The 17,235-nt window shown below is 30.4% G+C and overlaps 2 protein-coding genes across 6 annotated transcripts; one reads left to right on the forward strand and one right to left on the reverse strand.

The window, feature by feature from the left end:
- Window positions 1–379: 379 nt before the first annotated feature.
- Window positions 380–11,360, forward strand: LOC119609965 (putative inorganic phosphate cotransporter). Of its 5 annotated transcripts, none has more exons than XM_037965025.1 (5): window positions 380–590; window positions 7,980–8,112; window positions 8,161–8,372; window positions 9,829–10,911; window positions 10,974–11,360. In XM_037965025.1, exons 3-5 carry the CDS (start codon window positions 8,199–8,201, stop codon window positions 11,160–11,162), a joined length of 1,446 nt encoding a protein of 481 aa, XP_037820953.1. In that variant the 5' UTR covers window positions 380–590; window positions 7,980–8,112; window positions 8,161–8,198; the 3' UTR covers window positions 11,163–11,360. The 5 variants fall into 5 exon arrangements, with proteins under 5 accessions (XP_037820953.1, XP_037820955.1, XP_037820951.1 ...); XM_037965027.1 differs by having other exon boundaries at window positions 8,216–8,372; XM_037965023.1 differs by having other exon boundaries at window positions 8,017–8,372.
- A 3,548-nt stretch (window positions 11,361–14,908) lies between these two features.
- Window positions 14,909–16,896, reverse strand: LOC119609963 (putative inorganic phosphate cotransporter). Its single transcript, XM_037965021.1, has 3 exons — window positions 16,593–16,896; window positions 15,448–16,527; window positions 14,909–15,375 (listed from the first exon to the last, which is right to left on the reverse strand). The coding sequence occupies exons 1-3, from the start codon at window positions 16,626–16,628 to the stop codon at window positions 15,205–15,207; spliced, it is 1,287 nt and encodes a 428-aa protein (XP_037820949.1). The 5' UTR covers window positions 16,629–16,896; the 3' UTR covers window positions 14,909–15,204.
- Window positions 16,897–17,235: the final 339 nt, after the last annotated feature.

Here is a 17,235-nt window from a genome sequence, read left to right on the forward strand (position 1 = left end):
TGTAAACTAATACCCATATTTGGTGTATTATGTAAATATTTTCTTTGTTTATTTAATTTAACAAATTGTTTATAAGTGTAAATAAATAACAACAAGATAATTAATATTTTGTTACTTTATTCTCTTTAATACTCCCTACTGCAGCAGTTTGACGACACAAAATCTTTGTTGTTTGATTAACTTGGTTCATAAATTATTCAGTTTTGCATTTGTTTATTTCTCCGAGAAAAAGTTGTATCTTACTTTTCTTAACAAGTATTTATTTTAATATAACAATTTTGCAATAAATATGATAGATCTACTTTTATTTTGTAATGTCCTTGAGGAATGTAATAATCGTTTGCATAAAATGTATAAAAATTTGTAGTCGTAACAAAATGTCCGTACAGTCAAGACGTCTTATTATAATTGCAGTGTTTTCCGGAAAAGTGTACGCGTTGGTGTTAAACAATAAAAAATATTAGATTAACTTGTGTAAATTTAGGGCCTGTTATGTGATTTCGGCTTTTAAAACATTTCAAAAAATAATTGGATTTTAAAAATTCATACAAAGCTTTTCTTTATGAAAGCTGTCTGCATCATTTTTATAGGTTTCTATATAAAGTTGTTTTAATACTTTAAGGGTCTTATTCATAATAAAAAATTATCAAAGGTTTATAAGACAAATTTTCATACAAAATTTGTTCTATAAACCTTTGATAGAGTGTTTTGAATAAGGTTGTAATAATATTACTGAAAGCTTTCTTTTTTTTAATTTAATTTAATTTATTTTCAAAATAAACCTAGCCTATTGGCCATAATCGGTTACAAATTTCTACTTTCTATAAAATAATTCTAAAAGTTTCACTATTAAAAACTTATTGGTTTATATTGAATGAGTTCTATAAAAAGCTTTTTAAATATGTTCTATATAAAGCTTTTTAAATGTTTTTTTCAAATAGTTTTTATAGGTATCAATATAAAGTTTCTTTCTATATAAAGCTTTTAAAAAGTTTATTAATAGTATTTATAGGCAACAGTATAAAGTTTTGTAATACTTTCCATTGAAGGCTTGTAATATAAAAAGCTTTCTATGAAAAGCTTTAACAAAGCCTTTTAAAGAATCTGTATAAAAAAGCTTTCTAAAAGTTATCCAGTCAAACCTTGTCGAAAATATGTTTCTAAAGCTTTTAGAAATTTAAATAAAAAGTTTCTATAGCAAGTTTATAAAAAAAGTTGTTATACTAGAATTCTATATAAAGCTTCTTAAAATTGTTAATAAAAAGCTTTAGAAAATCTTTTAATAATTTTCTGGTGAAAACTTATTGAAAAAACTTCTTTAAATATAAAGCTTTATAAAAGCTTTCTCATGAAAATTTATTATTTAATGCTTTCTAAATAAATGTTGTAAAAGTTTTAATTTAAAATCTTATTGAAAAGTTTCTATAGGAAGTTTACAAAAAAAAGTTGTTGTACAATAGTTCTATATAAAGTTTTTAAGGTTGTCCATAGAAAGTTTTAGAAAATGTTTAATAATTTTGTGGTGAAAACTTATTGAAAAGACTTCTTTAATACAAAAGACTTATAAAAGCTTTCTGTTGAAAGCTTTATTTAATGCTTTCTATAGAAAGCTTTTATATACAACTTTTAAGAAGGATTTCTAATGAAAGCTTTTTGGAAATTTTCAGCTGAAACATAGTTTTTTGAGATTTGAAATGAAAAGCTTTTAGTGAAATCTAATAGAAAAGTCGGTATACTGATATTCTATTTATAAAAGACTTTTTAATAAAGCTGTTCCAAATTTTGTTATAGAAATTTACATAAAAACTTTTTAATGTTTTCTATAGAAAGCTTTCGAAAATGTTCGAGAAGTTTTCTGGTGAAAACTTATTTAAAAGTTGTGATAGATAAACCTATATATAAAGCTTTCTAAAGAAAGCTTTTTAAAGGATATATAAAGTTTTTAAGACGTTTTATAGTGAAACCCTGTCTAAAGAATTCTTTATTAAGCTTGTCGAAAGGATTCTTAGAAAGCTTTCTAAAATGTATCCTGGTGAAAACTTATTGAAAAGTTTTGATAAAAAGACCTTTTATAAAGCTTCATATCTTTATAAAAGGTTTTTCTATAGAAATTTTTAAAAAGTTTTTAGTGAACATTAACGTTTTCTATCGAAAGGAAATATAAATGAAAAGCTTCTAATGAATGGTAACAGAAAAATTGCAATAGTTGAATCTTATATAAAAAATAGTATCATATGTACAAAGCTTTTAGTTAAAACTTATTAAAAATATTTAAAGGAAGGTTTATTAACGTTTATAACTTATGTAAAGCTTTATAAAAGCTTTCTATATACAATATTTTAAAAGTGTTTTGAAAGCATGTGGAAAGGAAGTTCATTACATGTTTTACAAAAGCTTTATTTAAACAAGTAAGAAATTATAGTCGGGCGAGGCCGACCATATAATACCCTACACCTTTGACAAAAATATAATGTGATTTAGTTGCCATAATAAAGCATTTAAGTTGAATTGTACCTTGCCTTAGATATACATACATAAGCCGTTTATTGTTGAATAAAATTTTGGACATTTAAGTGAAATTTTGATGGGGGCTTTTCATAGGGGCTAGGGTCATATGAGAACCTATTATTATGGAATTCGTGGGGGTCATCAAGTCTTGTATACAACTTGGTTATTGCAGCTTTTTGTCGAGATATGAGTATATTAAACATAATTGTGAACTTAAAAGCCCTATTCGGCGGATTCAGTTGTATGGGGGCTAGGTGAAATAATGGACCGATGTAAACCATTTTCAACAGGCTTTGTTTACGGTACCATAAAAGATCATGTGCCAAATTTCATTGAATTGTCTCCAAAATTGCGACCTGTAGTTTGATTACAAGTTTTAAAAGCCCTATTCGGGGGTTCAGTTGTATGGGGGCTAGGTGAAATAATGGACCGATGGTAACCATTTTCAATAGGCTTCGTCTACGGTACCATAAAAGATCATGTGCCAAATTTCATTGAATTATCTCCAAAATTGCGACCTGTAGTTTGATTACAAGGATTACAAGCCCTATTGGGGGGTTCAGTTGTATGGGGGGTAGGTGAAATAATGGACCGATCTTAACCATTTTCAATAGGCTTCGTCCCTGGTAAAATAGAAGATCATGTACCAAATTTCATTGAATTATCTTCAAAATTGCGACCTGTAGTTTGATTACAATGTTTACATGGACGGACGGACAGACGGACGGACATAGCTAAATCGACTCAGAAAATGAAAAATATTATTGTGCGTTACAAACATCAGCACAAGAAAATATTATTGTGCGTTACAAACATCAGCACAAACCCAATATACCCTCCCCACTAAAGTGGTGTAGGGTATAAAAACTCAAACGAATATCTTTAGAAAGCTGGTTGAAAGTTTTTTAAAAAAGTTTTTGAAAGCTTTTATACAATATGTTTCAAGGGATTCTTCAGAATGATTAACAGTTTCTTAAAACAACTTGCCACAAGTCTGAATGACTTATTTGTGAAGCTACAAAAATATATTTTATATAAAGCTTGTTAGAAAATTTCTTTAGAAAGCTTTTTTATTAACATGTAAAATTGTTTCCATTTGAAAACTTTTTAAAAGTTTTTTGATTGAAACTTCTTAAAAGTTTTTAAGGGGAAACGTTTTTAAGGTTTTTTTTTAAAAAGCTTTTGTATAAAATTCTGATCTTAAGATGTATCCAAGAGAAAGTTTGAAAGAATTCTAATGAAATTTTTTTCAAAAAATTTGCTTCAAATATTAATGCCTGCTGTGTAAAGTTTAGAAAGAGTGTAAGGAATCAAGTTACCTTATTGAAAGTTTATTGAAAGCTTATATGAGCGAAAAGTTTTTATACAAAAGCTTTTGTTCTGAAAGTTTTAATTTTTTCCCTGTAATATTACTGAATGGTTTTTATAAAGGTGCTGCCAGAAAGTTTCTTTAGAATACTTGTCAAAGCATGTTAGATTAGTATTATGAACTTTTCTATTAAAAGCTTATTGAAAGTTTATTAAAACTAGGAAAAAGAGGTTGTTAATCTTGAGATCTTGTCAGAAGTTTCTACTGAAAGATTAAATCGAAAGTTTTTTTATACGAAAAAAAAAAACTCAAAGTTTTCTTTTGGAAGCTTAACAATTACTTTAACAAAACTTTTCAATATTTTGTTTTTAAGAAAGCATATCAAAAGACTTCGATAATCATATTTTTACTAATTTTTTGTACTTTTTAATTTCTTGTACTAATTAACTAATAGGCTTTTGTCGTATTATGTCAACATGTCAAAACGTTTATTGGCATTATCGTTTCTATGTTTGAAAGAGTAAAACAACTAAAATCTGTTCTCATTGATCTTCTATGTATTTGTTATTTGAAGCTTTTTTATAATTCAGCAATATCACATACCAACTTGTTTTGTTTTTCTTTTATATTTTAATTAATACCATAACTTAATTATTCTATTTCGGTAGCAAAATATTTGTTGCTAATTCGGCATTTGTTTAGCTATAATCAAAAATCGTGATTAACACGCGATTAACTTGTTCCTTCAGATTAGATTCCAATATTTTCCATGTCGATTAACGAAAAAAAACACACCTCATTTACATTATGAGTTGACAAAATTCCATACAAAAGTTATTATTAAAAAAGAACAACAACTATATAATTAAAATTGTTTTTGTTTAACAAATTTATTTAACTTCTCACGTTTGCCAATTCATTGTATAAAAATATCAGAATCATTTTGAGAAAAAAAAGAACAAAAAATTCAAAACAAAAATATGAACAGGAATAGATTAGTGGAACATTATATATAATTTTTGTTTTTTTTTTTATTGGGTACGCACGAGCTTTGATACCCTACAGTTAAATGGAAAGAGTATTGGTAGTAGGTAAATGCAGCAGCTATTGAAATAATTGAAAAGATATAAGTGATATTTTTAAAATTAAATGACTTTGTTATACTTATAAACTAAGTTACTGATTACATAAGGGGACCATGGTATATGTTGGGGTAAACAGTTAAGTACAGACATATTGCTACTTTTCATTTAAATTTGTGAAGATTTTTAATGCAATGTTATAAATGTATTTGTTGTAAAAAAGTATTTCGGAAATATTGTCCATCCCGCTTTGGTATGGTGCTTTTAAGTCGTTTATTTCTTATATAAGAAAAAAAATTATGTTTCTTCTAATGTTTTTGTTTTAATTTGTATAAATTTTTTGTTATTTGCTTGACATTTTTTATACTTATGTCTGCATATAATAAATATGTATATAAATATTTTTTTTATACCCTACACCACTTTAGTGGGGAGGGTATATTGGGTTTGTGCTGATGTTTGTAACGCACAATAATATTGGTCCTATACCCACCTTAAAGTATACCAATCGGCACAGAATCATTTTCTGATCGATTTAGCTATGTCCGTCCGTCCGTCCGTCCATGTAAACCTTGTAATCAAACTACAGGTCGCAATTTTGAAGATAATTCAATGAAATTTGGTACATGATCTTCTATTGTCCCAGGGACGAAGCCTGTTGAAAATGGTTAATATCGGTCCATTATTTCACCTAGCCCCCATACAACTGAACCCCCGAATAGGGCTTGTAATCCTTGTAATCAAACTACAGGTCGCAATTTTGGAGATAATTCAATGAAATTTGTCACATGATCTTTTATGGTATCGTAAACGAAGCCTGTTGAAAATGTTTAACATCGGTCCATTATTTCACCTAGCCCTCATACAACTGAACCCCCGAATAGGGCTTTTAAACTTTGTAATCAAACTACAGGTCGCAATTTTGGAGATAATTCAATGAAATTCAGCACATGATCTTTTATGGTACCGTAGATGAAGCCTGTTGAAAATGGTTTACATCGGTCCATTATTTCACCTAGCCCCCATACAACTGAACCCGCCGAATATGGCTTTTAAGTTCATAATTATGTTTAATATACTCATATCTCGACAAAAAGCTGCAAAAACCAAGTTGTATACAAGACTTGATGACCCTCACGAATTCCATAATAATAGGTTCTCATATGACCCTAGCCCCTATGAAAAGCCCCCATCAAAATTTCACTTAAATGTCCACAATTTTATTCAAAAATAAACGGCTTAAGTATGTATATTTAAGGCAAGGTACAATTCAACTTAAATATGTACTTTATTATGGCAACTAAATCACATTATATTTTTGTCAAAGGTGTAGGGTATTATATGGTCGGCTTCGCCCGACTATAATTTCTTACTTGTTTATTTTTAGCATGATTTTCTTATCATTATTTTAAAAATTTTTTTGTTGATATGTTGAATTATGTTGTCATGAAATAATTTCAGCTAAGAAGTTAGTTTAAGTTTTTCTTCCATAGATATGTTCCATTTCAAGGACCTCTCTTAAGATACAAAATTTTCATATGACTTCTTTATAAGAAATATGAAAACAATTGCAAACCCCTGCAAAAAGCAGCTAATTATCCTTTGACCCACCTCACCAAATATTAAAGGCTGAACAAATATTAAAAAAATGGTTGCTAAGAAATAAATTTTAGTTTTAATAGTTGCTTTGTTTTGGAGCAACCCTAATATACTTACCTATGATAGTCACTTGTTTTCATCACTTGAATGATCGTATGTAAAGGAACAATTTGTTTCCAATCACCTTTTTACGAATAGTTGATATCATTATCATCAGTTTGGGGGAACAAGTGTTAGTTGCACTGTGACAACATGAGTTAATCGTTTGGTAATTTTTAAATTTAGTTCATCAGTATTATAAAGCACCCTGTTAAATATCTTTAATTAGTAAAAATTGTATTTCAGTTTACTACTTATGTTTTGCATACTTTAAGGCATTTGAAATAAAAACCATTACTGTAACAGTCGTGGACAGATATATAGTATAGGGCTAGCAAAATATATTTCAACTACAAACCAAAAAAAAAAAAGTAATTAAAAAATCTTATATTGTAATTTTAAATGTAATGTATAGTCTAGTATATAGTTTACTCTATACTGTAGTCTATATTCTAGTATATACTATATCCTCTAGTTTGTAGTCTAGTCTATAGTCTAGTCTATAGTCTAGTCTATAGTCTAGTCTATAGTCTAGTCTATAGTCTAGTCTATAGTCTAGTCTATAGTCTAGTCTATAGTCTAGTCTATAGTCTAGTCTATAGTCTAGTCTATAGTCTAGTCTATAGTCTAGTCTATAGTCTAGTCTATAGTCTAGTCTATAGTCTAGTCTATAGTCTAGTCTATAGTCTAGTCTATAGTCTAGTCTATAGTCTAGTCTATAGTCTAGTCTATAGTCTAGTCTAGTCTAGTCTAGTCTAGTCTATAGTCTAGTCTATAGTCTAGTCTATAGTCTAGTCTATAGTCTAGTCTATAGTCTAGTCTATAGTCTAGTCTATAGTCTAGTCTATAGTCTAGTCTATAGTCTAGTCTATAGTCTAGTCTATAGTCTAGTCTATAGTCTAGTCTATAGTCTAGTCTATAGTCTAGTCTATAGTCTAGTCTATAGTCTAGTCTATAGTCTAGTCTATAGTCTAGTCTATAGTCTAGTCTATAGTCTAGTCTATAGTCTAGTCTATAGTCTAGTCTATAGTCTAGTCTATAGTCTAGTCTATAGTCTAGTCTATAGTCTAGTCTATAGTCTAGTCTATAGTTTAGTCTAAAGTCTAGTCTATAGTCTAGTCCATAGTCTAGTCTATAGTTTAGTCTATAGTCTAATCTATAGTCTAGGTCTATAGTCTAGTCTACAGTCTAGTCTACAGTCTAGTCTACAGTCAAGTCTACAGTCTAGTCTATAGACTAGTCTACAGTCTAGTTTATAGCCTCGTATATAGTCTAGTCTATTTTCAAGAAGTTGTACAGTTAGACTTTGATCTAAATACAATTACACATGATTATATGTAACACAGTGTACTAAATATTTGCTTAAAATAATTCAATTATAGCGTAATTCACATGTTGACAAATTCAATAAATTTTTAGTTGATCTATAAACGGAGATGTTCAAAAATATTCTAAAAATTATTTTTCAATAATTTCATTGCGATTTTTAACAACAACCAAACAAGTTATGTTTAGGTGAGAAAAAAGTTAAAGAAATAAATTTAATAAAACTTCCGTTAAAAGTGTAACATTTTTTCAATGAAATATTAAAAACCTTAAAAATGATACGTCCTACAAGTTATGAAGAGATGAAACCCCGAAATTTTCTGGGAATTAGACATTTGCAAGGTCTGCTGCTATTTTGGGGTTTGGCAGTGGGTTATGCAATGAGAATAAATTTATCGGTATCGATAATAGCCATGACTGATCCATTGGAAGAAAAACCATATGCACAGGTAAGAATATCAAAAAGGTAAAAGAAATTTTGTTAATGAGTTATGTATGATATTGATTTTGTAATAAAAATTTTGTTGTAAATTAAAAAAAAAATATGTATGCTTGAACATGAAGAAATTTAATTAGTGTTTAATTTAACTTAAGTGAATAAGCAATTTTTTACAGTTTTGTCTCACATAGTAATTATCACCTAATTAGTACATACTAAGAATTATAACATCTATTTTTAAATTTCTATATGGACCAACAAGCTGTAATAAAGGGTTTCCCGTTCAAGATTTGAACTTACAGCCATTTTTGCAGTTAAATTTTGCCAAATAAAACACAACATATCATTGCCGTTTAAATCTTCTTATACTGAACAAGCGAGTTTTTGTTGCAAAACTGAGTTTTTCGTAAAAAACTGAGTTTTTAGTCGAAAATTTACTTTTTGGTGAAAAAGGGAGTTTTCAATGAAAAACTCAGTTTTTAGTGAAAAAGTTATATTTCTGTGAGAATATATATAATAATAGTCCATAGAATAGTCAATTGACTAATCCACAGACTAGTCAATAGAATAGTCCATAGAATATTCAATAGACTATTTCATAAATAGTCAGAAGACTAGGCCATAGGATAGTGAGTAGACAAGTACATAGAATAGTGAATAGACTAGTCCATAGGATATTCAATAGACTAGTGGACTGGCTCATAGATCAGTCAATAGACTATAGTATAGTCATAGACTAGTTTATCGACCAGTCCATATATTTGTTTATAGACTAGTTTATAGACCGGTCTATAGACTAGTCAATAAACTAGTCCATAGACTAGTTAGACTAGTCAATAGACTAGTTAGACAAGTCAATAGACTAGTCCATAGACTAGTCAATAAACTAGTCCATAGACTAGTTAGACTAGTCAATAGACTAGTTAGACAAGTCAATAGACTAGTCCATAGACTAGTCAATAGACTAGTTAGACAAGTCAATAGACTAGTCCATAGACTAGTCAATAGACTAGTCCATAGACTAGTCAATAGACTAGTCCATAGACTAGTCAATAGACTGGTCAATAGACTAGTCAATAGACTAGTCCATAGACTAGTTTATAGATCAGTCCATAGACTAGTTTATAGACCAGTCAACAGACTAGTTTATAGATCAGTCCATAGACTAGTTTGTAGAACACTCCATGGACTAGTTTATAGACCATTCTATAAACTAGTTTATTGACCGGTTCATAAGCTAGTTTATAGACCAGTCCGTACACTACTTTATAGACCAGTCCATAGACTAGTTTATAGACCGGCCCATAGACTAGTTTATAGACCAGTCCATAGACTACTTTATAGACTAGACTAGTACCGCAAGTAAAATTTTGTATGCTTGACCTATACCATGAAATCGGACCCAATCCCAAAACTCCATTCAAATTTTCAAAATCTTATTAACACCAATTTTTATTTCTTTTCAGATTTTCGACTGGTCTGAAAGCGTCAAATCTCTGTTGTTAAGCAGTTTTTTCTGCGGCTATGTCGGCACTCAAGTACCGGCTGGACCATGGGCCCGTAAATGGGGAGCTAAAATTTTATTTTTCTATGCCATTTTAATTAGCGCAATTTTATGTCTGCTCACACCATACTTGGTGGAAATAGGTGATTGGCCTTTATTGGTTATTGTGCGCATTCTAAAAGGTCTAGCTCAAGGTGTACTCTTTCCCTGTACCCATACTGTTTTATCTAAATGGTCTCCGGCGCATGAAAGAGCTACTTTATGTACTTTTGCCTATGCGGGTACATTTTTTGGGGCCATTCTTATATTCGGTAATAGTGGTTGGATTATGCCTTCTGCTTTAGGCTGGACTGGTACATTTTATTTATCTGGTGTATTGGGTATAGTATGGTGTATTGTTTGGTATATATGGGGTGCTAATACACCTGATGATTACAAGGGTATAACAGTGGAAGAGAAAACTATGATTTACAATTCCTTGGGTAACAATCAAAATAACGATAACGAAATTGTGCGCAATTTGAAAACACCCTGGACTAAAATCTTAACTTCTTTACCCTTTTTGGTTTTGATGATCGATCATTGTGCGCATAATTGGGGTTTCTGGACCTTACTTACACAGCTGCCTTCCTATATGAAATATGTTTTGGGCATGGATATTAAAAGCAATGCCCTATATTCATCTTTACCCTATGCCATAATGTTGATGTTGAGTTTTCTCTTCTGCTTTATAGCAAATTATATTAACAAACGTCGTCTGTTATCCACGAACTATAGTCGTAAATTATTTAATAGCATAGGCCAGGGTATACCCATGATTGCCTTAATTACTTTGGCTTTTTGTGATAGCAGCAATATATTATTGGCTGTTATTTTAATCATACTAACAGTGGGCTTTAATGCTGCCTCATTTTTGGGCTTTCAAGTTAATCATATAGATTTATCGCCAAATTTCGCTGGTGTCTTAATGGGCATTACAAATTGTGCGGCCAATGTAATGAGTATTTTAGCTCCCTTGGCTAAGGGTTTACTGGTGCAAGATGAGGTAAGTTTTAAACATATGAAAGTTTATCTGAAATTTTTTACTTTTACTCTTTAAAATTTCAGACAAATATTTTTGAATGGCGTCTGGTATTTATCATAGCCGGTGGTTTTTATGGTATAGCGAATTTATTGTTTGTTACTTTGGGTAAAACTAAGATTCAGCCCTGGAATGATCCTTTACCGGAACCAGCCGAAATGCAACTTATGCAGCCTCATAAGCTAGTTAATGGAGAGGAGAAGGAAAGGCAATAATTTCCTAGAAATATATTTTTCAGTATTTTATTTGTTTTTATTAAGACTTGAAAGTTGCATTTGTTAATTCTGAATTATTTGTTTAGTCTGAATTGTTAGAAGTAAAAAAAGTTATAATTATTATATGTAAAGTATAAATGTCATCAAATAAATTATTTTGCGATTATGTTATCTGAGAGCAAATAGCGATATTTGTAAGCGATCGAAATCCCCTATTAAATCGTATAGAGATTTTGATCACTTCGATCACTATTGGACCCATGTTGGAAAACACATACTACAATATTACTCATACGCAACGTATGTTGATTCAAATTAGATTATATTAAACTAGCATACCCTGAGTGCTTCGCTACCCTAATTAAAATTGAATACATACAAAATTTTGTTTACTTTTATAGAAAATTAAAATTGATTTAAAAATTTTTTAATGTTTCAGTTTTTTACGTTCAATATCACGTGAATAAATTCGCATTCAGGAAGAAGCTTGTATTTTTAGTTTCGAAATTACTATTTGAAAAAAAGTTCTATAAAATACCTCTTATTTAATAAAAAATTTTATGTTTCTGTGTTCAATATTATAGACAATTCAAAATATATAATTTGATAAATGAAAAAGTACCAAAAGTCCCTTTCAGTGGATTCTCATGCACTAAGGTCCCTATATTTTAAATTTTATATTTCTATATTCAATATCGTAAAAATATCAAAAAATACCATCGGAAAAAAGAAAAAGTACAAAAATCTCTCTCAATAAATTCTCATTTAATAAGAATGTGTTCCAGTTAACCATTATAGAGAAACCAAAAGGTACCATTTGAAGAATGGAAAAGTACCAAAGAGTACGCACTTACAGAATATTATTCAATCAAGACCATGTATGTTAAAATTTATGTTCCTAGGTTGAATATTTTAGAATATTCAAAAAGTGCCATTTATGAGATAAAAAGTACTAAAAAGTTCTCTCTTAAAGAATCTTATTCAATGAGGACCGTGTATGTTTAATAATCATGTGTTTTGAATTCATATTATAAAACATACAGAGTATCATTTGAAGAAAGAAAAAGTACCAAAAGTGGAATAAATTCTACCTTAGTGGTGTGTACTAATAAAAATAGTACAATTTTTCCCCTTTTCGCTTAGAAATATACTTTTTTGAGAATTAAGTTTCAAAATTTTCCGTATTTAAATCTCTATATCACAGATAAAACTCAAACGATTCAAATCTGCATTTATTTGTTCCAGAAAAATAGTGCTTTCAAAAAGGTACCAAACTATTTACTCGAATTTGGTCCTATATAAGCCTTAGTACTCGAATTCCAAAATAATATACCAATAGCTCATTTTGTGAGAGTAAATAAACTACTTTTTCAAATTTTATAAAAATTGGCTCAATGAGTTTGAATAAAATGAAATTTCCCGTTTTTCCTCTTTTTGGTACTATTTTCCCCAGTGAAATAGCAAACATTTTGTTTCAGTACATTAAAAAAAAAAGTTTTTTTAATGTGCTAAAAAAAAAGTAACAAAAATACAGTTTTCTCCCTTTTACACCCAAATAGGGCTGAATTTGAAAAAAGTACGAAACATGTATCTCCTAATTTTGGGAGATATATTTAAAATATTTACAAAAATGTTATTTTTTTTGTTAGTTAAAAAGTTATAAAGGGCCAAAAAAGGTACCAAAATCACCTTTTCACCCCTTAAAAGTACGAATTTCAAAAAAGTACCAGACCATCTGCTTATTTTAAGAGTAGATACAGGTGCATTTAAAATTTTTCTTGCATGACTAATATTAGGTAATATAATTAAGAAAACCTGTTTTACTGTCAGTCAGTAACGCTACTCTTTTATATATGTAATATATAGAAGATAACGGATCTTTTGTTAGAACAGCATTTACGAAAAAAGTTCAAAAATCATAATATATTTTTTTTTTTTAAATTACAAGTATATAATATGAATTAATGTAAATTTTGAACGGATAAAGATATCGGAACAAAATTTTGCACATGTATAGAACCAAGTCTTTCCAAAATAATACCTTTACCAGTTATATCATTTTCTATATACAGATACCAAAATTCCTAAAGCGGAAAAACTGTGTTCCAAAAACATTGTTTTTTGATAAAAGTGCCCACTGTGACGTTATTTAACATGTAATGGTAGAAATACTTTGGATATATTTAAGGAACATATATGGCTATATAAATATGGGCTTGTTGTAACGATCGGTGCTTTGCGTTTTTTTAAATTTGTATTCAAATTAAAATATTCTGGTTCAAAACTGACCAAGTTTAGCTAGGGCTGGTGGGGGTAGTGTCCGCTTAAATATGCCAAATTAAATTTTACACGCATCTGCATTAAGTTCTCTTTCCGGATAATGCAAAACTTGTATAAAGTCCCGAAGAAAATTAGTTTCTATTGAAGTAAGAATATAGGGACTTTTTGGGGGAAATACCTAAAAAATACGGCCCTTTTTACATGTTGCAACTTTGGATGCGTCAAACTTTGTTTGCCCTCGACCACCTACAGCTGTCAATCAACTCGAAAACACCTCAGCTCCAAACATGTGAAATTTCATTGCGATATATCCAATAGTTTCAGAGATACCTAATTACTTTCAAAAATAAAAGTTTCTAAACTACTGTGCAACATATTAGCCTAATGTAGGGAACTTACATAAGATATGTTCTGAGGTTTCCTTTGGTAGGCCACAGAATCTGCATAGATTTGTTGAAGAGTTGCCTAGAATTAATTGATGGTATCTGAGACCACAGTGTCCAGTAAGTAATCCCGTTAGTACTCTGAGATTGCTTTTATTTTGGGATTTTACCTTTGATAGTGTAATGAAACGTTTTGTCTGTCTGAGCCCTGGTATTGCTTCTCAATGGCGAATAAATTCAGATTTCACCCAAGAGTCGCCTTTAGTTTAACATATCCTCGGGGAATGCCCAAGAAGGACTCAGGGCCGCTTAGTTGGCGACGAGTACTCCTATTTACTAGGCAGTCTGCTATTTCATTGCCAGAGTGACCCTCATGGCCAGGTACCCAACACTAAGTCAGTTTGTTGTGTTTACCTAACTTATTGAGTGAAGTCAAGCAGTCCATTTCGACACCCGACCTTACCTCGTATGACAATAAGGCATTGAGTGATGCTTGGCTATACGACATTATAAAAATTCTTAATCCCTTGGTTCTTCTCCTAACGCTCTCCCTAGCACAAATATAGATGGCATATATTTCTACTTGAAAAACTGACGGATAGTGTACAAGGGGGATGGTCTTTTGGAAATTGGGGCCAACAATGGCCGCTTCCGTTTCGCCTTTTATTAAATAGTATCACTTCCTAGGTATTTATTTTTGTCGCATAGTGTTATTACTTGTCGAATAGCATATAAATATCAAACTTTTTTGAAAGATGGACCTTACAATATAACGATTATATGATTAACATATTGAAGAGCATTTAAGCAGTATTTCAGGGGTCACTTTTCACATTTTCAATATCAAAGAAGGAAGGAGCCCTCTATGTCCTTACGTATGGCCCTTTTCAAGCTTTCAACAGACAGACGGAGAGACATGCCTACATCGTCTTAGAATCTAATACGTATCTAGGGTATACACTATATGTTAGTGGATCTATATGTAAAATTTCGATGGCGGTTATAAAAAGTACTTATATTGTTCGTTATTTTCTTTTTCTACTTAATGCTTCTTGAAAATTATTATTATTAAAAAAATTTAACTCGAACTTATTAAATTTCTTTTATTAAATACATAAAATTATAACTATTTAAACTTAAACAAAAAAAAAAATTTGTTAAATATTTTTACAAAACTACGACTACAAAATTCAGGCACAACAATATCAACATATATATAAAAAAAATGTCAATTAAATTTAAACATTAACAAAGGAAATAAAACAAAACTTTAAAATTAAAGACAAACATTTAAAAATAACGAACCTGATTTAAGTATTAAAATAGTAACTAATTAGTTAAAACTTATATTAAACACACTAAAAACAAATTAATTTAAACTAATGCTGAGACTCTACAAAAGTAGAGTTACGTTTTTTCATCAGTTGTTCATTTTCGGGATCATTCCAAGATTGTACTTCCGTTTTGCCAAATAAGATAAAGCATAGATTACCAATGAAATAGAAACCGGCGGCGATAAAGAAAATAATACGCCATTGATCGGGATCTTTCTGCAAAAGGGCGAAAAATAGGAAAAAAATTAAAAGAAAGATTAGAGATTTAAGTGATTAGGTTAAACTTACCTCATTGGTTACTATGAAACCGACTATAAGAGGAGCAATAATACTCATGATATTAGCAGCACAATTGGTAATACCCATAAGTATGCCCGCAAAGTTGGGTGATAAATCTATATGATTAACCTGGAAACCCAAATAGGTGGCACCATTTATGCCCACCGTAATGGTAAGTAAAATAATGGCTAAATTCGTTTGATCTGCTGTTACATAACCCAGACCGATTAATGAGATCATGGGTATCCAATGGCCTATAGAATTGAATAGCTTACGACTAACCGACAAAGGTATACATTTACGTTTACTCAGCATAGCTTGTATGGCAGAGAATACAAAACTCAAGAGAAACATGGCGGTATAGGGTAAGGCAGAGAGTAAGGCATTACTTTTAATATCCATATTTAAAATATTTTTCATATACGAGGGAATTTCCGTTAACAGAGTCCAAAAGCCCCAATTGTGGGTACAGTGAGTCAAAGTAAGAACCATAAATGGCAGCGAGGTAAAGAATTTAAACCAAGGAGCCTTGGGCATAGGTTTATTCTCATCCTCCTCATTTTTACCACCCAATGAAGTTTCAATAAGTTTCTTTTCTTCAGCGGAAATATTTTTGTATTCACTGGGAGAACTAGCACCCCAGAAAAACCAGGCCGCAGACCATACCAAACCCACACCACCGGATATATAGAATATACTAGGCCAGCCCATGGATGAAGAAGCCATAACACCACTAGAAGCCAACATAACAACCGTACCGAATTGTGTACCCGAATAGCAGTAGGTGGTCAAGGTGCCTCTCTCTTCTACTGGAGACCATTTAGAGAGAATCGTATGCGTGGAGGGAAATAAGAAACCTTGACTTAAACCCTGTATAACTCTTAAAGCGCACACCAATTGCCAGTCCCCTAGTCTAGCACAAATAGGTGTCAAGACAGTTAGCAGTGAGCAGACAAATACTCCAGTCAATAACATGATTTTGCCGCCAAATTTACGAGCCAATTGGCCGGCTGGTACTTGTGTTATGACATAGCCCCAGAAAAAACTACTTAAAAGTAAGGATTTATTCTTCTCGGTCCAGTCAAATTCCTGTAAATAAAAAAAACAAATGTTTAAAGAGCACGTTTATTAAAAATAAAATATTTAAAACTTACATCAAAATCTGGATTAGCGGCCTTTTTATCAGTCATTGCCACTATAGCCACCGATAAATTTACTCTCAGCGCATAAGCCACCGATAAGCCGCAGAATAAAAGAAAACATTGTAAATGTCTGATGCCAAATATTGACTCTATGAAAACAAAAGAGAAAAGTTAAGTTAGTTCATTATTAAACTGCCTTAAACTAACTTAAACTACATAAATATAAATCGTATATAATCAATAACAACCAGATCTCATGTAAATTACAAAACGTAATACAATAGAGATAACAAGTTCAGTTTAATAGGGGTGTTCGCCATTGCTAGGCTCTCCAATTTGGAGGCTACGATCAAATGAAGACCGATTTTGTTCGTTTCCAATATAAGGAAGGACAGACATGGCTATTTGAATTAAAATTACAAATTTTAAACTTTTTATTACAGTTTCTATTACAAGTGAATACCCCTATTAAAGATGATCTCAATTTTCTTTAGTTTTTTTTTTTTATTAAAAATTCATCAAGCATAAAACTATTGCAAACAAGTTTTATAAATTTTCCTTTTATTTAATGTTCTGAAAATAGAATCTTAATTAATGCATTATATTAATTAAAGTTACAAATAGATTTATTTAATTAATTTTTCTAAACAAATGC

Source organism: Lucilia sericata, unplaced genomic scaffold, assembly GCF_015586225.1.
Source record: "Lucilia sericata isolate MDLA Ls3-8-SP2 unplaced genomic scaffold, ASM1558622v1 Contig001095F_arrow, whole genome shotgun sequence".
NCBI lineage: Eukaryota > Metazoa > Arthropoda > Insecta > Diptera > Calliphoridae > Lucilia > Lucilia sericata.

Excerpts from the sequence above, each read along its gene's own strand:
- LOC119609965 (XM_037965025.1), top strand. The coding sequence starts at position 8,199 with ATGATACGTCCTACAAGTTATGAAGAGATGAAACCCCGAAATTTTCTG. Across the intron at positions 8,373-9,828 it reads AAGAAAAACCATATGCACAG|ATTTTCGACTGGTCTGAAAG; the intron begins GTAAGAATATCA and ends ATTTCTTTTCAG. Across the intron at positions 10,912-10,973 it reads GTTTACTGGTGCAAGATGAG|ACAAATATTTTTGAATGGCG; the intron begins GTAAGTTTTAAA and ends TTAAAATTTCAG.
- LOC119609963 (XM_037965021.1), bottom strand. The coding sequence starts at position 16,628 with ATGACTGATAAAAAGGCCGCTAATCCAGATTTTGAT. Across the intron at positions 16,528-16,592 it reads CCGCTAATCCAGATTTTGAT|GAATTTGACTGGACCGAGAA; the intron begins GTAAGTTTTAAA and ends TTTTATTTACAG. Across the intron at positions 15,376-15,447 it reads GTTTCATAGTAACCAATGAG|AAAGATCCCGATCAATGGCG; the intron begins GTAAGTTTAACC and ends GCCCTTTTGCAG.